The sequence below is a fragment of the Talpa europaea genome, assembly GCF_964194135.1.
Source record: "Talpa europaea genome assembly, chromosome: 9".
Classification (NCBI taxonomy): domain Eukaryota; kingdom Metazoa; phylum Chordata; class Mammalia; order Eulipotyphla; family Talpidae; genus Talpa; species Talpa europaea.
In genome coordinates this window covers 41,264,442-41,287,274 of record NC_140076.1, presented here as the reverse complement: position 1 = coordinate 41,287,274, position 22,833 = coordinate 41,264,442, and the positions used below count along the sequence as shown (strand labels likewise).

At 39.7% G+C, this 22,833-nt stretch overlaps 1 protein-coding gene across 1 annotated transcript in view; it reads right to left on the bottom strand.

Annotated features, from left to right (window-relative positions):
* Positions 1-14,979, bottom strand: part of ZNHIT6 (zinc finger HIT-type containing 6) — a gene marked incomplete at both ends in the record, with an annotated part of 45,876 nt that extends 30,897 nt beyond the window's left edge. The window contains 5 exons of the mRNA XM_084242329.1: positions 11,058-11,161; positions 12,639-12,724; positions 12,819-12,925; positions 13,013-13,078; positions 14,327-14,979. Coding sequence (XP_084098455.1) covers positions 11,058-11,161; positions 12,639-12,724; positions 12,819-12,925; positions 13,013-13,078; positions 14,327-14,979 — 1,016 coding nt within the window. The remainder of the gene's footprint in view (positions 1-11,057; positions 11,162-12,638; positions 12,725-12,818; positions 12,926-13,012; positions 13,079-14,326) is intronic.
* Between the last annotated feature and the right edge of the window lie 7,854 nt (positions 14,980-22,833).

Sequence of the window (22,833 nt, the reverse complement as noted above, 5' to 3'; positions counted from 1 at the left end):
GAGTGTGAGAGAATTTACCAGAGTCAGAGTGGGGAACAGAACAGGCAGACTGACGAAATATACTGCTGAGGGGAGCAGTGGGCACGGCAAGAGAGGTCTGGGTGCCATGTGGGACCCTTGCCAGGGGCCAGGGATTGAACCGGTGCTGCAGAGGCTGCAAGCAGCTTCAAAGCCCAGCGCTCAACCACTGCGCCACCAGGGGAGGCCCAGCATTTTGTTCTATTATCAGTTATAAAATCCAATACCAAGAATTGAAGCCTTTCAAGGAAAAATCAAATATACACGCTTCTACATAATCCTTTGGTCATAGGTATTTTATCTTTTAAAATGTATTTCAAGATCAACATTTCAAGTCAAAAATATAATTGTCATAAAACTAATCCATCTATTTTATTAGGATTAGTACCATTTAAAGTATTTTTTGAAAGCATACAAAGGACCAGATCTATGTAGTTACTTAGCACTGGTTAAAATTTCTGGAATTGGGGAGAATGAAAACCTAATTTTTATGCCAGTAATATTATTATATTTGTTTTTAAAAAATTATTGTCAACACTATATAATATAATAAACAGGTTAAGTATGTGGTATTAACTTTAGTAGACAGTACATTAAGAAATGGATGTAGTAGGCAAAAATTAAAATGAAAAAATACTTTTTATTTTTCTGTTTCAAAGAACTGCACTTAAAGCAGTTCTCAACTAGGAGTACCAACCTGGGGAGTGGGGGCATATGGAAATAGTTGGGCAATTTGTGTTCCAAGATTGGGAAGCACTTTAGGTATTTAGTGGAGAGGTATGAGAAAGGCTAACTTTCTCAAAATGCATGGGAAAGTCCCACACAAGAAAAAAAATGTCCTGCTTAAAATGTTAATAGAGCCCCTACTAAGAAACACTAGACTGCAGAAAGGAGAGCAGTTATATGCATACCAAAAAATGAATACCAGCACTAAAGGCCACCATCTGTTTTATATTAACTGTGGAAGAAAGTATGTACTATAGGAAGTCAGGCAAAGGAGAACTGCAGAAGATGAGTTACCATGTGTATTTTCACAGAAGTTAGGAAATTTGCAATGGGAAGGCATTCTAGGATGAAGAATGGTGACCAGTTTGTGAACATTTAGATGGATATATTAAGAAATATAGTGGGAAAGACTATGAAGACCTAGATTTAGTATGAAACCTCATAGGAATAGGGAAATTTCCAGCTAAAAGTCTGACTCTATCTAAACTCCCTGGCAGGCATATTAGGCCCTGCATGCCTAGCTTCAATGGGGCAGTCCCCAGTCTCATCCATATTACTCACCAACTCCCACCCTAGTTTCAAGACATACCAAAATGCTTATTAGCTTAAGTTTGCTCTTTTGTTCTTTTGCAACTGACATTCTTACCACCAGACCACCCTTTCCCTGTTTAGATAAAAACCCACACTTAAAAAGCCTTTGTCCTTCAAAAATTTGCTTAAATTCTATTTTCTCTGAGAGATCCTGGTTGGCCCCAACCTCTGCTCTCCACCAGGGTTGGGGCAGTGAGTCTTTCTGTTCCCAAAGAACATTTGACGCCAGAACATTACCTACTCTATGTTGTAAGTTTGCTAACATGTCTTCCACTGGCTGAAATACATGGGAGCAAGGCAGTGAGTTACTGGCATTTAGAGGTAAACATAAGAATCAACTGGAGCTCTCCTCCACCGTCCCAATTTAAGACTTCACTTTTTTAAGAGAAGATTTAGGTCCACAGCAAAATGTGAAAGAGATACAGAAATTTCTCAAATAGCATCTGCCTTGAAACATGCATGAAGCCTTTTTAATACAAGTACCTAAGCTTTACCATAGGCCCAATGAATTAGCAATTCTGTTAGTAAGATTAAGGTATCTATATTTTGAAATTGCAAGTGAAATTTCACCTACTGGCAATTCTGCCTATTGCCAATGAAGGTATCTTGAGGCACTAATGACTTCTGTGGGTATAGAAGCATTAAAGGACTCTGAGCAGGGTACCATCATAGTAAAAACACGTTTTAGAAGGATGGTCCTGGCAGCAGTGTATAACAGTCACTGAGGTAAAGAGATAATGAAGTTAGTGAAAGCACATAGAGGTTCCTCAATAATAAGGTGAGACAAAAAAGGGCCTGCACAAGAGAATACAAATATAAATACTAAAGTCAAGGAAAGGCCAAGAGACACATTCCAGAGACATGTCAGGAAGCAGCAGACTTGGTGAGTGGGGAAAGACCTCCTCAACTAAACCAGTCTGGGGATGCCAAGATGATCAAGCATATTTGGTTTTCCATTTCCATGAATCTTTGCTAACTGTAGCTGTGAAAGTCATACCCTCTGTGATGCTATGTCTCAGAAACTTTCTTATCTCTGTCTACATGGCCACAATTAGGAAACACCTGATTGGGAAATCATTAGGCTTCTATTTTTTCATACTGTTTTTCTAAGTCCCTGTTATTACTCTGAAATTCTTCCATCAAACAGGACCAAAACTGTTATGGCAGAGACACTGTCCAGCTAAACATTTGCAATTAGTGAACAAGTTTCTATTGCGCATCTATTATGTAATCCCCCCAAAATTTATTTGTTCCTATTATGACCACAACTGCTAAGCCCATGATTTCATATTCCTTTGCTAAAATTAGTTTGCAGCAAATTATAACCAAGTATTATTTATGACACTACACAGAAAAAAAAAAAAAAAAACCTATGCTCTATTTTAAGAAATATATCACTACACATTGTTTAAGAAAAAAATGTGCCACTGACAATAATACAGAGGTGGATAAGTATGCCACTGCTGCAAGATAATTAGAATGCAGTAATTTTATCCCAATAACAAAAAGTAATTTTTGAATCTGTAAAACATATTATTTCTTTACAAGAGGGACATCTAGTGGCTAGCTTCTAAAACAGGACTGGAGTCAAACATTATTCACACTGTTGTTTAACAACAGTCTGAGAGGGACCCATACACAGGGATCTAAGATTACGTCTTTCTCAACAATTGAGAGTTAAGAATTCAAAGTTATAAGCCGAAAGTGGTTAAGGAATGGTAAGATGGTCTGGGCTGCTTAGAACTGAAGTAAGGTCATGTAGAGACCAATTAGGGGAGAGGAGCATCAAAGTTGGGTCATTCCTGGGAATGGGTGACTAGCCCACATGCAAGAGTTCAAGTCTGGAGTTAAGCTAAAGATATTTTTGGGGAGGGGTCTCTCTCCAACTCCTTTTTTCCAATTGATAAGTAAAAGTGCATTTCCCACATTACTGTCAAACTCTCAGATCCAAATGGCTGGGAGGAGGAGGAGAGAGGCAGGGACAGGGGAGGGGTTAGGGGTGAGGGAATATGAGGGACTTACATGACTAAATGAGACATGTTATCTAAGCACCACCAATAGTCTCCATGTTTGATATCCATGACTTCCTATAGCAAAATACTAAAATAGAACTGAAAAAGTGGCAGTCATGGATAAAAACATGGAATTTAATGTGATTCTATAAGAATATTTTTCAAAGATGGTATTTACAAACCCAAATATATAATGGTTATACCAATATCTACCAATGTGTATTTTTAAATTATTATTTTAAAAACTCATCTATTCTTGAAATAAACAATATATGCACATGATCTAAAATTAAAAATACAAACAGGCATATAATCCCTTCCCTGTCCTGTCTCCTTCCACCCAATTTTCCTCTCTTCAATAACCATGGTTACCCATTTATAATATAAGGATACATCTATATAAAGTTTATTTTTCACACAATGGTGCATATATTAAACATGGTTCTATACCTGTCTTACTGTATCTGGAAACCATTAGCACATTTAGAGCTACTTGATTATTTTTGCATTATAATTTTTTTTTGAAACAGTCCACTAATGACATTTATATTCATACTACTCTTATACCATTACAAAGTTGCACTGAATATCTTGTGCATATTTCATTTTCTGTATGTGTATCTGTCAGATAAATTCCTAGAAGCAGAACTACTAAGTGAACAAGTAATTATCATGCCTTCTTGAACTACCTCTTTGCACCACTGACCTTACCTTTGCACTGAGGTCATAGCTTATTTTCAATTGCTTGGGTAACATGGTAAAGAGGTAATATGAAAACCTCTCAGTAACACGCATTAAGAAATCCTAGGTAAATAATGAACATACTGAACTCATCAGCAAGGAAGAAAAATCTCCAGAGGTGAAAAAGAAGCAAGAGCCTAAAATCATAGCCAGAAGCTGAAGCAACATCTGCTCTGGAGGTCTTTGCCAACATTGGTTACCAAGAGATTTGTGGGGGTTTTTTGTGTGTGTGTGTGTGTGTGTGTGTTTTTTCAAAAGATTTATTTATTTATGCATACAAGAAGTGGGGTACAGGCCAGATGTGTGGGGGGTGAGAGAATTCATCAGAGACAGAGTGGGGAACAGAACAGGCAGATTGACTGAAATACACTGCTGAGGGGAGCAGAGGGTGAGTCAGGAGAGGTCTGCTGCACCATGTGGGTAGCTCCCCAGCAAGGGATTGAACTTGTGCTGCAGTGGCTGCAGATAGCTTCATAGGTTGTGTCCCAACCCCTTGTGCCACCAGGGAGGCCTCGAGATTTGTGTTTTAACAGCCACTGGGTGACATGAGACAAGGTATCACTGTGTATCACATAAGCTGGATATATCAAATAAGATCAATTCATAAAACCACTCAAAGGGTGACCTAGAACAATCCTGACCACTAGCAAAGGGAGATAACAGGAAACTTATTGATCTTAGTTTAGGTAGAGGGAATGGGTGGGGGAAGGTTTCAATTGAGTATGCCTAACTTGGGCCTCCCCTGGTGGTGCAGGTAGTTGAGCACCGTGCTGTGAAGCTGTCCACAGCCTCTGCAGTGCTGGTTCGATCCCAGCCGGCTGGCTGCGGAGAGTCCCACATGGCACGGCAGACCTCTCCTGTTGTGCCTGCTGCTTCCCCTCAGCAGTGTATTTTGTCAATATGCCTGTTCTGCTCCCTGCTCTGTCTTTGGTGAATCCTCTTACCCTCCCGTGCATCTGGCCTGTTCCCCGGTTCATGTATAAAATAAATAAATAAATTAAAAAAAAAAAAACAAAAGAGAATGCCTAAGTATAGCTTCTTCCTCAAATGGGCTCGGGGTGGAGGGGTCAAAAGATTACCACTAGAATGGTCTAAGAAACTTTAGACTACAAAATTAAAGAGGGTTGTAGATTGGTGCCAAGCAGTATCTGGCATAAGCAAATGCATACCATTTTCACATAAAGTCCAGACGAACATGAGATCACAATTACATTTTTGGGAACAACAAGAAGGAGGAAACAAGCCATCATAATCAAGAGTTAGTGGAAACAGCAAACAGTGGTAATAGACTTTCAAGAAGTGCAGATACTGAATTATTTATACAGATGATAAATGTCCTAAATTACTGAATTAAAAAAAAAAAGACTTTAAAACATGACAAAGGAATACAATTCTACCTAAAAGACAAGACAGACTTGGAAAACAAACAGAACTTATAGAAATGAAAAATATTACTGACACAAACAAAACTCCTCAGGGAGATTTGGGCTAAAGATCAGATTAATTAGACACAGCTGAGGAGAGAAAAGTGCCTTGGATGAAACAGTTGAATAAATTATCCAGAAAATCAGAAAGACAGGAAAAGAAATAAGATTAAGATAATGCATTAGAATTTTCCAGAGTTGTCACATTCAGAAAGTACAAGTTCCAAGGAATAAATAGAAACTATACCAATAAACACACCATAGTGTAAACTGCAGAGAGAAAACTGTCCAAAGCCAAAAGTGAAGAACAGAAAAAGAAAATGACCTAATAAGTCAACAGTGTTCTCAACAGTGGCAAAATAAGTGAAAAGGGAGTGGAATAAATAATTGAACTAAAGTAAAAATAAATACCAGTTTAAGATATTTCAGATAAATTATCATTCAAAAGTTAAGGTTAGGTTAGTTACATGATTCCACATGTATGAATTTTTGTAACAGGAAAAACTCATCTTTAGGAGAAAAAAATTAGAATAGGCTGGAAGTCAGGGTGACATTAACTTGGGAGGGAGAAGATGGTAGGTATTCCCATGGGAAGCTGCAGAGACTTCTGGAGTGCTGGTGGTGGCCATTTTTTGACCATGGTCAATAGACCATGGACAATAGAAACCTGTGCTACTACAGCACTTACTGCATCAGTTGTTACATAACCTATTAATAGGGCAACATAGTAATTTAGGCGCAAAGGTCCATTAGTTACATTTAAAAGAGGTCATTAAATTTTTTTTCAACTTTTTATTTTGAAATGATTTTAGATTTTATGGAAAACACCACAAAGAATTCTTCACTCATATTACTCAAAAGTTACATTTAAAATGTAAACATCTTCAATTTGAGTTTTGCAGAATGACTGAGTCCACTTACAGTCATCATTTATTCACTATAATATTAGATTTGTAGGCTTCACCCAAAAAATTATATTTCTTGATTATGCATTACTGCCCTGGACTTACTAGGGGTGAACATAATAAATAAAATAAATATTCCGTATCTCCAAAGATTTCAGGTAAGGGCAGACCTTTAATTATACTTGTGTATTATTTACTAAGTGGTAGGTAGTGCCTCAGGTATTATTTAATTCTTTTAACAACCCAGTAAATTAGATCTTGCTCAAGATTACATGATGTTAGTAATGGCAGAGGGTATAGACAAACACAGATTTCAAAGTTAAGCACTTTTGAAAGGAAGTGAAAAATAAAGCACTGAAAACAAGTGCCCTAAAAATAAAATACTGCAAGTGTAGAAGGTAAAAAGAATATTTGAAAAGATTTAGTATCTAAATCCCTTTTTTCTCTCCTCCTAGCAAATAACACTACAGTAACCTAAAATATTGGTCATTTTCACATGAATGGCTGATAAAAAAGATATTTCTAAAAGTCTTCTTTTTCATTTTATTACCCTGAAAGTGAAATACCATAAAACTTATGCACTACTTTTGAGCAATGAAAATTTTCTGCAATCCTGATTTTTATCATAGTTATATGACCCAATAAAAGATTAGAAAAATTAACTGAAAGTTATGTCTTCTGCATTTATCTAAATTAGTGGTTCTTGAATAGGGGTGACTGGCTACTTGCTCCTACCCCTCCACCCCCTCATGGGACATATAGCAATGTCTAGGGATAATTTGTGTTATCATGACAGCATATGTGTAAGCACATTATGTGAGCTACCAACATTTGGTGGGTAGAGCCAGGGATATTGTTAAACATCCTAAAATGCACAAGGTAGATTCCCACAACAAAGAAGTATCTGGCTCAAAATGTCAACAATACCAAGATGAGAAATCCTTCCCTGAAACATTGATGAAAATGCTGAATGAGAATGAAGAAAATATTGAGACACACTAAAGGGATTTCTAAGTTGAGTACCAATCAACTAACAAGCAATATTTTTTTTTTTTTTAAAGATTTGTTTATTTATTTATTTATTTATACAAGCACTGGGTACAGTCAGAAGCGCGGGAGGGTGAGAGAATTCACCAGAGCCAGAGCGGGGAACAGAGCAGGCAGAAGGACCAAAGTACACTGCTGAGGGGAGCAGCGGGCGGCAGGAGGGTTCTGCGCGCCATGTGGGGCCCTCCTCTGGTGGCCGGGGAGCAGCCGGGGAGCAGCTGGGGCTCGAACCGGCGCTTCAGAGGCTGCGGGCAGCTTCGCAACCCAGCGCTCAACCGCTGCGCCACGGGGGAGGCCCACAAGCAATATTTTTTAACTATGGCTTTCAACTAGATAGGAACTCACCTTATTGCATTATTATTTACCCAATATCTAAATACAGATATTTTAAATTCAGTTAGTAGCAAAACCATTTTTCATTTAAAAACTGTCATGAAAAATATAACAATAAACAAATGTAAAAATTCAGTCACATAAATCTGAATTGTTTTTTTTTTCACTGAAACAATTCCCAAAATGTTTCTATGAATGAAACATCACCTTACCACAACAAATTGAATTAATTCAAACTGTTACACTTGAATTTTAAGATATCACTCCAACATACATAGCAAATCACTATTACATGAAAGAAAATTAAAATATCTTTACAAACTAGCAAGTTAGCAGCAATTTTTTTAAAAAGAGAAAATTCTGTGCTGGTGAGATGTTTAGATACATATTCTCATATGCTACAAATTAAAATAAAAACTTGGTAAACATTGGCTCAATAAGGAAATATGAAATGTTATCAGCAGTAATTTCTACACAGAATTATAGGTGCTATTATTTTTTCCTCTAAACTGTTTTTTATTTTTAAATTTTTTTTAAAGATCTATTTATTTATTTATTTATTTATATAAGCACTGTGTACAGTCAGAAGCAGAGGAGGGTGAGAGAATTCACCAGAGCCAGAGTGGGGAACAGAACAGGCAGACCGACGAAATACACTGCTGAGGGGAGCAGCGGGTGAGGCAGGAGAGGTCTGCTCGCCATGCGGGACCCTCGCCGGTGGCTGGGGATCGAACAGGCGCTGCTGAGGCTGCAGGCAGCTTTGCAGGCCAGCATTCAACCGCTGCGCCACCAGGGGAGGCCCTCCTCTAAACTCTTTGTTATGAGGATATATCACTTTTATGATTACTCTTATATACTGATTTCTTCTACCTATCAGTTACTCCCTAAGTGAATTAATACATTGTCACAACTCTACAAGGTAACATCATTAGCTTTCTTTTACAGATGTCCAAGAAGAAATTCACTCTAAAGTCCATCATGCAGTTATTAATCTACCAATAGCGCAGAAAAACACTAAAGATCAAAGTATGTCAACTATAAATCATTATAAATTCATGAGCAAAAGGCATAATGCAAGAAGAGTTGAAATTGCCATTTGAAAGAAGTAGGCATTCCAAAATAAGAGTGCAAATTTGGTTTGTTAACTAGAAAATATACTCAATGAAATATTCTCATTAAAAACTTCCCACATCTATCACATATCTAGAGACACAAAATTCTATATCTGAGAATATATGCTTTTTAGTACTGAGAACTAAGTTCTGAAGACAGTGATTTTCTTCATAAACACATTTCATATTTGAGAAAGCACAAATCAGTTACATTAAATTTCAAAAGAATTATGTCAATTTCTAAATATGCCAGATCAAAAAGTACAACAGAATCATCTATTTCATAAATATGAGGCATTACCTTTCTTTAAAAGCCAACCAGGGCCTCCCCAGTGGCGCAGCGGTTGAGCGCTGGGTTGCGAAGCTGCCCGCAGCCTCTGCAGCGCAGGTTCGATCCCCAGCTGCTCCCCGGCCACCGGAAGGGGGTCCCACATGGCGCGCAGACCTCTCCTGCCGCCCGCTGCTCCCCTCAGCAGTGTGCTTCAGTCCTTCTGCCTGCTCTGCTCCCCACTCTAGTGAATTCTCTCACCCTCCCGCGCTTCTGACTGTACCCAGTGCATGTACAAACAAACAAACAAACAAATAAATAAATAAATATACATGCCTCTTAAAAGAAAAAAAAAAAAAATAAAAAAATAAAAGCCAACCAGGGGCCTCCCCGGTGGCGCAGTGGTTGAGCGCTGGGTTGCGAAGCTGCCCGCGGCCTCTGCAGTGCCAGTTCGATCCCCGGCTGCTCCCCGGCCACTGGAGGAGGGTCCCGCATGGCGCGCAGACCTCTCCTGCAGCCGGCTGCTCCCCTCAGCAGTGTACTTTGGTCCTTCTGCCTGTTCTGCTCCCCACTCTGGCTCTGGTAAATTCTCTCACCCTCCCGCGCTTCTGACTGTACCCAGTGCTTGTATAAATAAATAAATAAATCTTAAAATAAATAAATAAATAAAATAGTCTCTGTCTCTGAAATAATTTAAAAAAAAAAAAAAAAAAAGGCTAACCAGGAGAAAAGAAAAGCACTTTTACAAATATTTGTCTGGAAACATAAAATAAATTCATAATACCACCTTCTAATAATATCTTTTAAAAAGTTGTAGGATTTATGAGAATAACAATAATACTCATGAGTCTGTCTTTTCAACTTTTAGAGTGGTAAAACTGGAAGGGAACTTTTGAGTTTTCCCAGTCCAAGCCCCGCATCATACAGATAAGCTCAGAGAAAGGAGGTGATTTGCTCAAGACTTTAACAGGCTACAATTAACTCAGATTTTTTTATTTTAAATTCAAGTCTTGACTTTTGAAAAGTATTATCCAATAATTTAGTTAGCTTCTTAGGATACTTTAGTTAGCTTCTTAGGATCCCATTCTTCTCTGAAATAATGGGGCCTAGGGTCCTCCCTGGTGGCGCAGGAGTTAAAGTCTCAGTGCTATCAAGCTATCACAAGCTACTCTAGCATGAGTTCGACCCCTGGCCAGGGAGCTAACCCACATGGCGCAGCAGGCCTCTTCTGTCTAGCCTGCTGCTCCCCTTATCAGTAGATTTCACTACATCACCTGTTCTGCTCCTTACTCTGTCTCTGGTGAATCCTCTCACCCCCCCAACACCTCTGGCCTATGCCCCATATGCATAAATAAAAATGTCTTTAAAAAAAAAATAACGTGGCCTATTTCAATCAACACTATCAGGAAGTGGCAAACTAATCTCTGTTGCAGTATCTTCAAAGATTCACAATAGAGTAAATGTTTTCAAAGTCCCCTTCTGCCCCAATGCTGGCTCAAATGAAATCTAATTTGGAATTCCAAGTAGAAAGCATTATAAAAGGCAAGCTGATGTGGTTAAAACAGTATAGGGGTCCTGCTTTGACTCATCCCTCTGCCTGAAGCCTCTGAAATATTTCCATGGTATCTTAGGTCTCAGAGACAGAAAGAGAAAGAAAGAGACAGACAGACAGACACACACACACACACATACAAGCTCAAATTTTAATTAGACTCACACGACACATAGTTACTGTAAGTTTTTAAGTACTTATTTCCAATTTGTGTATATGAACCAATAACAAACAGCTCAGAAACCACACTTTGGGTAGCAATGCACCAAAAGGATATTCCTGATCAAATCAGAATACCTTAAATATTAATAAGGAGATACAAACTTACTTCTTATCAAAAAATGTTGAATTCTCTTTTCTTTTGGTGAATCCATTAGGTAGAAGTTTTAAGTTAATACCTTGCCTTCGGGCACGATTTTTCATAAAGTACATCTAATCAAGAACAAATAGACAAATCAATTTAAGTGCTTTAAATGTCAAAAGTAAAAGAAAAAAAAGGCTCAATAATATAAAAGTTAATATTTACTAAATACTTATGTTTCACAAACTATGCTAAACTTTAGTATCTCAGTTAAACCCCTAATACTATAAGATAGGTACTATTATCACCCCTTATTTTAGTAAGAGAACTCATGAGATACCAACATTGTATTTCAGAGAAGTAGAGCCTGTATTTAAACCCAGGTCTGTCTAATTCCAGAGTCTCTACTCAACTTTATGCTCCAGAAGCTGAAAGAACTGTATGGGGATTAGGAAAAACACAAGTCATTTGGCAATCATAGGGGATATCTACACAGTTCTTTCTTTACTGATGGTTTCAAGCCACATTTAGCTACATACATGTCTAATTTCATTACTAGCTAAGTAGCTCACCCAATAGTTTTAATGGCATTATCCAAGCCACCATCATTTCTCACTTGAACCACAGCAGTAGCTTTATAACAGGCTTCCCTGCTTCCAATCTTCCACTCTTGCCCAATAAAGTCCATTTTCCAGAAAGCAGCAGCTCTTTCATCTTTCACAAAGCAAATATGCTCAAAACCCTTTCATGGGGTTTCCATTTTCACAAAGAATACAATAGAAGCCCGCTCCAGTTTCTCAAATCTCATGTTTAACATTCTCTTCTTTACTCACTAGGCATCAGACCCCTCATTTCTTTCTTTAAGATTTATTTATTTTTGCATACAAGAACTGCGGTACAGGCCAGAGGTGTGGGGAGTGAGAGGATTCACAGTCAGAGACAGAGTGGGGAACAGAACAGGCAGATCAACTCAAATACACTGCTGAGAGGCACAGCAGGCGAGTCAGGAGAGGTCTGCTGTGCCTTGTGGGATGCTCCCTGACCGGCCGGGGATAGAACTCATGCTGCAGTGGCTGTGGATAGCTTCATAGGTTGCGTCTTAACCCCTTGCACCACCAGGGAGGCCCTCATTTCTTCATTAATTCCTCAAACATACCAACTTCATTCCTGTCTCAGGGATTTCACTACTTTTGCTTTTGTCTCTACCTAGAAGAGTGTTCACCAAATGTTCACATGACTGCCACATCCCCATCATTCATATTGCAACTTAAATAGCGATCATTTTTCAGAACCTTTTCCTGACCATTAAACAGTCAGTTTACCCTCACAACTTCCCTGCCACACCATTCTCAATCTCTTTAATCTCCTGAGCTTTCTTTATTTTCTACATGCATTTAATTCTACCTGAAATTACATTGTTCCTCTACTCATCTCCTGTCTCTTCCCCTACAATACAAGCTCCAAGAGGGGAAGGGCTTTGTTTTATCACTACTGTATCCTCAGTGACTGGCATAGCACTGGATTATGAATGCCATAATTTTGAGTGAAAAAATTAATCTAAGTGATTTGAAAGAATTCTAACTAGAATGGATTAGAAGAAATACTTACATGCTTATTGCTTATTGGTCTTTTCAAGAAAGTATCTCTAGAAATATGGTCTGCTGTTCTTGCCACGTCTTCCAAAAATCGATAATCTAAAAATTTCAAAATAGGAAAATAAGCAAATGATATATGCCCATGGCCTGGAAGTATCAAAAGTATCAATCAGCTATGCATAACACAGCTTACCACTTAGGAGATTCATTTCAGTAAACTGTTGTATTGAAACATATGCAGTCTTATCCCGAACTCCATTACATGTCAAGTCTGCTTTGTGTTTCTTGACACAGGGCAAACTGAAGGAACAAAAAGAAGTTGCTTTTAACACTCTGAAATAAGAAAGGTATAGATAGAAGTAATAAGGTAGGAAATTACATATATACCTGCAGGAATAACGCATACAACGTGGACATCTGTACTTTGCTTCTTCTGTACCACAAGTTTCACACCTACAAAAGCCCAAATGAAATTTAGTAAACTATCCAATATTAATTCCTCTTATTTATAAACTTTGAATGCTAAATCAATTACTCATTACAATGAATTTACAGATGTGTAGTTTTGGAGAATGAAAGTAACTGAAAAAATACTTGATAGCTGTCAAACACTGTTGGAATTTCTCCTCTAGGAAACCATCTCCAAATGACAACTACATTGACAACACTGCTAGTGCTATGTAATTCAAGAAAATACACATCAAACTTAATAACCATCTTGCTTTGACTTTTTACACTATGAACAGAGAATGAACTTATTCACTTGTATTTTAACTTGTAATTCCTAGCACAATGTGTCAACAATTATGTATGAGTACACATACCTAGTAGTTCAATCCATGAGCTATATATCTTAAAGGCACCAGAAAAGAATTTAAGTCAAACTTTATATAGAGAGGCAGCTGCATCTTTTCTCCTTATTTTCACACTCAGCCTAGATGGGCATCAAAATTATCTATAACTTGACTTCAACTGCTCTTCAAGGAATACTAACAACAAATCTATAGCTACTTCTGTATGACCCATTCTGCTCTAGTCTGTAATAGTCCCAGGAATCTGACCATTTGTTAATTTCCTACACTGTCTCACATGGTCACACAACATAAAGAAATTTAATCAAAAGCAATACATATTTGTAGTACCCACAGCTAAACCACACAATCGAATGGGTTTAAGTGCATTTGTGTCTAATTTTAAGTTAATCCACTTTGTCATTACGGTTTTATAAGAATTTTCCTCATCTTTATCCTCTCTCAAAGAAATAGTGAGTCAAAAGCATAAGTCCTACTCCCTCTTACCCCCCTGTAGTGTGTCTCTGGTTTATAGTTGCTTATTGAAACAAAGAGGTGTGGGAATTGTATGGGGACTATAACCAAGATGAAAATGCATACATAAATTGTGCAAAAATGATGTAAAAGTATATAAAATTTTTTAAAATAATTTAAAAAAAGCGTAAGTCAAGTCAGAGTCACCAAAATTTTCATTCTTAATGTGGCAAAGACCACAGGACACTGAACCTCTCATGTTCATTAGACAACACTTACATTCTCAATTCCCCACTCCCCCCTCCTACCACTCAGGGGTCTCAAAGTTGGGCTTAATTTTCATTATCCCACACCCTGTTCACAGTGTAGTTTCCTTCAATCTAGCAAGAGAGGAGTTCACCGTTTTACATGCCCCATGGATTTCTTCTTTTCCTACCTTGACATAGCCAGTTTCCGCTTGCAGCCCACAGGCAGATTTATCTGAAGCTCTTCTTTCACCTTTGTATCATCCATCACTTCTTTCTTTGGGCAATATTTCTCTTCTTTTACACACACTTCATCCAACACCTCCTCCTTTTTTATGTCCTGACCATCAAACATCTCCTGTTTTATTTCCAAGTTATCCTTCTCTTCCTTCAGTTCCAGCCAGTCCACACTCTCTTCTTTCACCTCCACTTTCTCTTTCTTTACTTCTAGCTCATCTGCCTTCTCTTCTTTCACCACCAAGCTACTATCCACCTCCTGTTTCACCTCCGATGTGCCCGGTTTCTCCTCCTTCACGTCAGGTGCATCCTCCAGCTCCTTCTTCACCCACTGGCCGCCCAACATACCTTCTCCCATCTCGGACCAGTCCATGACTTCTTGCTTCACAACCGTTAGGTCCACTCGCATTTCCTCTGCTCTTTGTCCACTTCCCTCCTTCCCATCACCTGTCAGTCTACTCCCCATCTCTGCACAGATGGCCTCCTCCATCCTTGCTACGACCCTGCCTCGCTCCTCCCCGGACTGGGACTCGGGCATTCGCGGCGCCCCCTTGGCTGCACGTTGATCTTCTCCCGACGTCCCTTCAGTTTCACCAGCAGAATCCATCGAGTGACTGCCCAGGGCTCCCCTGCCACTCTGTCTTTCAAAGCGGCTGTTCCACGTTAAGAGGAATGAATTACTCGCCGGAACGCCGACAGAGCTCCACGTGCGGGACCAAGAACCCGGAGCGATGAACGCCAGCCAGGTTCGCTCTCCCAAGTTGTCGTAAACTGACGCTTCCGCGCCTCTTCGCTTTACGACTCTCAGCTCTCTTTACGGCTCTGCGGCAGCCGGGCGCGGATCCGTGGGGAGGATCTGCGTGAGGCCACGCCCACTGTGACTTCCGCCTGCGGGGCGGGCTCCGCCAAGCCCCGCCCCGGAGGAGGGCGCCACGCCCTCGTCCTCTAGGCGCGCGCATCCTCCCTGGCGTGCCAGTGCTCCCGGGCGCGCCTGTCCTCCCAACGCCCTCTCCCTTCTCTGAAAAGGAAGCCAGGCGGAGGGGAGAGAAGCAGAACTTTTTGTTTTTGAATGGGAAAACCCACCCTAATCTGTATTAATGATTAAAGCTATTAAACTATGCAAATGGATTACACTACGGGATGTAATTGTGAAGATTAAATGGAATCGTGCACGGGTATCAGCTGGCTGTAACTGAAAGAAAGACAATATATTGCCTCTATTAGTACTGGAAGACCTGATAGGTTTTAGGCAGGAAAGAGCATTAATTTTTTTTTAAGATTTATTTATTTATGCATACAAGAACTGGGGTACAGGCCAAAGGTGCAGGGGAGTGAGAGGATTCACCAGAGACAGAGCAGGGAACAGAACAGGCAGATTGACTGAAATACACTGCTGAGGAGAGCAGTGGGTGAGACAGGAGAGGTCTGCCTCGTGGGTTTCTCCCTGGCGGGCCGAGGATCAAACTCGTGCTGCAGAGGCTGCAGATTGCTTCACAGAGTTGTGCTTAACCCCTTGCGCCACCAGGGAGGCCCAAGAGCATTAATTTTAATTCTCTTAATTCTTTGTCATTAACAGCCTGTCATTAGCCTATTTCCCCATTTCCAGCATCCTGCAGGATTCTAAGGAGAGAGGGAGAGAGATCAATTTTCAGACTAGAAGATCTAAAAGAACACACACAATCACCTCATAATTGTTTTACAGATTATTTTACAAATTATTGTTATATACTATTCATTAGACACTTTAATAGTCACATTGGTCAAATTTATCTTTTGCTTGCTGTCTATGAAAACTTTAAGGACATGGCTTCTTAGCTATGGGCTGCTCTGTGCTACTCCCTCAAAGTCTGTTGTAACTTGCAGGGTATTTAGCTGTTATCACTCTGTCACACATGACAGAATGATGTCAGGAAATGGGAATTTGGGAGGAGTGAGCAGGGTGAGGAAGAGAGGTAGTCCTGAAACCTTAGTTGGGGTATGACTGAGCAGGAACAGTATTGAGCATTAAAGTACACTGGGAGAGTTTAGTAAAATCTTACAGGTTGTGAAGAAGAAGCTTCCAGAGGAATCAAATGGACAGTCTCTTTTGCAGATACAGCTGCCCATGGAGAACAAGAGGACCAAGCTGGATCTTCAAGCTAGATTACATCTTTGCAATAAGAAAAGGAAAATATTTCAGTTGGCCTGCATAAAGACAAGCCTTGGGAGTTGGAAACAAGAGGAGTGTTGATTTTTGAGAACACACCACCAAATGGATTACTATTTAAGATCATAGAGGAAGTTCTGGAACTGTAGACTAGACATATAAAGACTTTGTAAGATTTTTGTAACTTTTAGCATTTCCTTACAATTGTTACAAATTTGGTGTTTTCAGTTATGGGAGGGAAAACATCTTTAAACCAGTAAGGATTCTTGATAGCATCACAGATACCTAAGCTCAGCAGTCCACACTGAGGCTGTAGTTTTAGTAGTGTTATTGTTGTGAAAGTATTGGTAGTTGTGATGGTATTGTTGAATGATAGTTTTGAAGGAAAAGGGAGATTTAAACGGTCCTGGAAGAGGGAACTATGAGCTGTTGGAAAATAGAGCAAGGGAACTACTAGAGTCAGGTCAGGGACAGAGAAAAGGAGGCAGAAGTCATGTAGGGCCGTCACAGAACTATTATTCGGTTTCTCAAACCCCTTTCCCTCCCTTTTCCACCTCAGTGTAGTAGGACAAGTATAACTTCTTCAATATAGGATTGAAGCTTCTTTTTTTTTTTTTTACAATTTTTAAAAAATATTTTAAAAAATTTATTTATGCATACAAGAACTGGGGTGCAGGCCAGAGGTGCAGAGGGTGAGAGGATTCACCAAAGTCAGAGTTGGGAGCAAGACAGGCACATCTACTGAAAAACACTGCTAAGGGGAGCAGTGGGTGAGATAGGAGACCTCTGCTGTGCCAGGTGGGTTAGCTCCCTGGCCTGGGACCAAACTCGGGCCTTTGTGGCTGGTGATAGCCTAACAAAGCTGAGACTTTAACCCCTGCGCCACGAGGGAAGACCCGGATTGAAGCTTCTTGTTGCAACTCCTTCATATCTTGTGACCCCACATTGGATGTGATGATGCAGCTCTCCTAACCACTTTAGGCGTTGACCCTTTGCTAAAATGCATAATTGAGTTGTTTAATAACTAGAACCCTGGGATTCTTTTGTGGGGAAATATCTTAGATAAGAATTAAATATCTGAGACAGTACATATTAGGGATAGTTAAAAGAAATAGAGAAATCATATTTATTAGGGATGGTTAAAATATTTTGGTGGCTCAGCGAGCAACTTGTGTGATTAACTCTCTGACTGACTACAGAGTCAACCAGAGTAAGGACTAGAAGGACCTTTCCCTGACCCATCAATGAATGGGTAAGAAAAGGAAGATGCAGGGGGGAGAAGAGCACAAGGGAATATAGCGATGGTTTACCGGTGAACTAGTGGTGGGAATTTTATGGGGAATACACAATGATCTAAAAGATATAAATAAAAAATTAATTAAAAAGGAAGATGCAGGAAGTAAAATGATTTATTTGAGAGGCTATAGTGATGATAATGATGATGTTTTGCATCATCTCTTGCATCTTTCTCTTAAGTCAGCTTAAAAGAAAGGTCAGGAAGTAGAAGTAGAAGTAGGTCAGCTGTGTCCCACACTAAAGGAAAAAAGTAGAAACTAGACCCTGGAAGCCTGAATATTATTTTGTGTGGATGTGGATGTGTTGGGTTGCGCTGTAGGTTGTATTATTCAAAAGCAGATTCTGATAGGAGCTATAAGGAATCCATACTTGTGAAAGGAAGGGAGAGGAAGCAGGATGGGCCAGAGAGAAAATTTAAATTGTGATGTAGGTCTGAAAAGCTTTGGCCAACCTAATAGGTAGGACTGGATAAAGCATTTCCTTTATAGTGTCCCTCATCAGGAAGCACCGTCCCATACTTTATACCTGGTCCTACTCAGTCACCTGGTGCAGACTGCCCCAGAAGCGCATCATCCTGGCAGAAGGCATCCATGAGACTGGAACTGACAGCTGAAGCTGCTGACTGCACTTCTGTGGGTGGTAGCAAGTGCTTCTTTGAAGGGGAATCTGGGTGGCTCATCTCTGTGTCAAACAGAGTGTGAATGTGTGGTTCTAGTCACATGTAATCTGATTCATTCTGAAGGTTAGTTGTCTCCTCCATGTATCTTGTTAAAAATTAAAATACAGTCACTCCACAATTCCCAAGTTTAAGTACCCTTAGTGCGTATTGTCAAAGAGACAAATTATTGTTTTTGGCTCCTGTTCTGCAACCGCCCCAGGCCAGGTAGGTTCACTGTTCAGGCAGCTTAAAAGAGAACCTTGGAGCCCTTGTCATCTTCCCCACAGATTTTCTAATATGGTGCAGGGGGAACAAGCCAGTAGGGAGACAGCAACTTGGGTCCCCCTGTGAATCTCTATCTGCTCTTTCCTCTGGGCATCCTCTCGCAGTCGTCGTCTCATAGCTGTTCTCTGTCACTTTCCGCTGTGGTTGTTTTTTGTGCGATGCTGCCCTTATATGCTCCGCCTCCGGGCTCAGGTGTGCCCACTTACGCATGCCCATATCACACCCCACTCGTCCACCACCAGGCATGCGTACCCCAAGCCCACGCGCCCAAGCGTCTCCTGCATTTAAGCCTGGAAGTGATAGCCACAGAGGCCAACGGTACAAAAGCCTGACCATCACGTACCCTACGGCTCCTACTACCAAATGCCTGGAGAAAAGACCAACAAGGTAAGGGAGATAGGATCCCTTAATATAAATATGGTTGTGGAGTTGTCTGAGCTGGACGCTATTCTTTTATGACATCTAGAAAAGCACTGGGTATAAATCTCTGCCTCTAGCCATGTGACCACTCAGAAGCTCAGTTAATTTCTTCATCTGTGAATTAGAGATACATAACCTGTATCACAGCCTATTTTGAGAATTGAGAAAATGTATGTGAAAGAGCTTTGTAAATAGTAAATTATTTTAGAAAGCTAAGTTTTTTTTTCTCATTTTACTTGTAATTTTGAAAATCTTGCTCAAGATAGTGTAATTATCTTCTCTTTCTGATTGTGGAGAACAACAAATACTTAACTCACACAATGTTTGAGTATCAGATATTGAGTGCAGCTGTTGGCCAGAGCTGTGTTAGAACTCCTAAGTTTGGAGACAATTGTTACATACCAAGAGATCATTAATACCAAGTCTCTGTATGGTTTGCAAATATTTTCTCCCAGTTTGTGACTTGTTTTCAATTTTCCTAGTTGCATCTTTTAAAGAGCATAAGTTTTACATTTCAGTGAAGGCAAGCTTATCAAGTGTTAAAATGAATTGTGCTTTTAGTGTCATACTAAGATTGTGTCATACACCAAGATTCCAAGGATTTTCTCCTGTTTTTTTCTAGAAATGTTATAATTTTGATTTTTACATTTAGGTGTCTATGATTCATTTTGAGTTGACTTTCCTTGTGTTGTACAAAGTTATGACCAGAGTTCCTTTTTACTTGTGAATATCTATTGTCCAGCCATCATTTACTGAAAGATGATCTTTTCCCCTTTACTTGCCTTCACATTTTGTCAAAACTTAAATGACCACAAACAAATATGAAGATTTATTTTTGCACTTTCTATTCTGCTTATTTATAGACCCCCCCCCCAAATTTACATCAATACCACATACTCTCGATTATGGCAACTTCATAGGAAGTTGTAAAACTGGGTAATGTCTTCTCACTTTTCTCTTTTTCAAAATTATATTGGCTATTCTAAGTCTTTTGCCTCTCTATATAAATTTTAGGATCAGTTTATTAATTTCTACAAAAGAACTTGCTGTGATTTTGACAGGGATTGTGTGAAATATATAGATTGATTGGGAATGGATTGGCCTCTTTAACAATAGCTCTTTTTTTTTTTTAAGATTTATTTTTATGTATGGATATAAGAACTGAAGTGTAGGCCAGAGGTATGGCAGGGTGAGGGTGTGGGGTGGGGTGGTCAGAGGATTCACCAGGGATAGATGGGGAGCAGCACAGGCAGATCTACTAATATACAGCTAAGGGGAGCTGTAGGTGAAGCAGGAGAGGTCTGATGCACCATATTTGGGTTACCTCCCTGGCTGGGGATTGAACTCAGGCTGCAGCCATGATAGTGCTAAAACTTAACTCCTATGAAACCAGGGAGGCCCCAACAGTAGTGTTTTATAATCCATGGAAGTGGAGTGTGGCCCATTTAGATTATTTTCAATTTCACTTAATGTCTTATAATTTTCAGTGTGCAAATTTTTGTATGTATTTTGCTAAATTTATTACTAAGTATTTTATTCTTTTTGATTTGATTTGAGAGGAATTATTTCATTTTTGGATTTTTTCATTGCTAATACATAGGAATGTGATAGATTTTTGTGTATCAATTTTCTATTCTATAGCATCACTAAATTCATTATATGTATATATACTAAATTTATTTTTTTATTATATACACACATATCTGGATTCAAATAACCCCTTTTGTTCAGTATTTCTCTGTGGGCTCTTTTCTTATAATGTCATGTGGTTTTATGCTTAGGATTATCTCCAAATCTTTCAACTTTCATATATCCTATCTCGTTATTGCTTCCAGATACTTCCTGGGAAAATTTCCCAACTAACTTCTACCTTAATAATTTGTTATTTGATGCTATCCAATCTGTTAGTCAACCTCACCAATGAGTTAATTTCATACCAATTGTAGCGGCAGGAAGGGATGGAGCAGGATCTCTGACCAGAGCAGAAGGGTGAAGGAGGAGTCCTGGAGCCCTCGGTGGCTTTTCAGGCTTTTATTGCCATTTTACCAGGTACACAGCAGGCAGGGGTGCTGGGGTCGGGCAGCCGGGAGGCTGATCCCCCCTCCTCCCCACGAGTCTTTACTCTTCCCGCTTCTCTGCTGGTTCTGCCTCTCTCACTTCTTCCCATTTTGGTGGTTCTGTTCCTCCTGACGCTGCCCTTATAAGCCCAGTCGTTCCCACCTACATATGCTCACACCCCACTCCAGGTGCCTGCCATCAAGCATGCATTCAGGACCACAGGGATCCATCATCAACGCTAATGGCAGGAGGGCAGAAAAGCCTGACGATCATTTACCCGACACCAATATCTCCAGCTTATTGTTTCTTATTGCTAGTAATCTCTTTGGAGGTATTTCTTTTACTCATGTAAGAATCTCGGTTTTGTTGGTCATGGTCCTCTGTTATAAATTGTTGTTTTCTAAAAAAATGTCTTTTAAGAAGTTAAACTCAGATGTTGTAATATTTCCCCCTGTGAGCTCATATTCCCTTGGGAATATCAGCGGCTTCACCTGTAAGTCATATTTCAAAAGAAGGATCAAAAGCTGGAGACTTGTGTCATGATTCTTCTGATTTTTTTTTTTTTTTTTTGAGAGGGAGGTGAGTAAGGAGGAATGTGGATGAAACTTAGGGTAGGATATCTCTGGTGTTACAATTTGGCTCCCAATCAGGTTTTCTGTGAGGAAAACCTGCCCCTCAATTTATCTTCTCTGCATTTGCCTTTCTTTTTCCAAGAGCTACTTACTATAGTCTGTGCTTTCTATCACCCAGACCCCCTGGGTGGAAGGATAAGGACCTAATTGTTCCAAATCAACCTTGGATAGCATCAATACTAATCAATTTCTCTGATGTTATTCTGCCTCCTTAGGCAGGTGTTGGGCTGGCCAGCTGTTTTTATGCCTACCTTGAGCTGAGGCACAGAGATACAATCCCTCCAGCCCACTTCTCGCTTCATCCCTTTATGACTTCAGGCTTTCCTTTCCCAACCACAACAGCCCCAACTGCCTTTCATCTCTTAGGATTTTCTCAAAGTTAAGTACCAAGATTCATTCCCACTCTCTCACTTACAAGGCATCTTCAGGATTTGATTTAGGCAAGGCATCTTAGGATTTGCCAAGAGGCAATAAGTTAGTTAGTTTGCTGTCTGTTCGAGAGCTGCGATTCTCCAGATTGAACTTTTCATCAATAGTTGTGGTAATGAATTTCTGAAATTTGAGCGGTGTCCTAAATATACTTCCTACTGGGCTTTCCATGACATTGCTCATATTTTCTCAGGATGCCTAAAGCTTGCATAATATTCACAACTATGAGGCAATGCAGCAATTCCCTTATTCCTTCTCTCATCCCTTTTTTTTGCCCTTATGCCTTATCTAAGTCCCGATATAGACTGTTAACTCTGGCATCATTCTGGTGCACTTGATCAAAACAGATTTTTGGGCCTCTCCCTAGAGATAATCCACATTAATATAGCTGCTGGGAAATCTTTTTTTTTTTTTTTTTTAAAGATTTATTTATTTATTTATACAAGCACTGGGTACAGTCAGAGGCGCGGGAGGGTGAGAGAATTCACCAGAGCGGAGAGTAGAACAGGCAGAGTGACGAAGTACACTGCTGAGGGG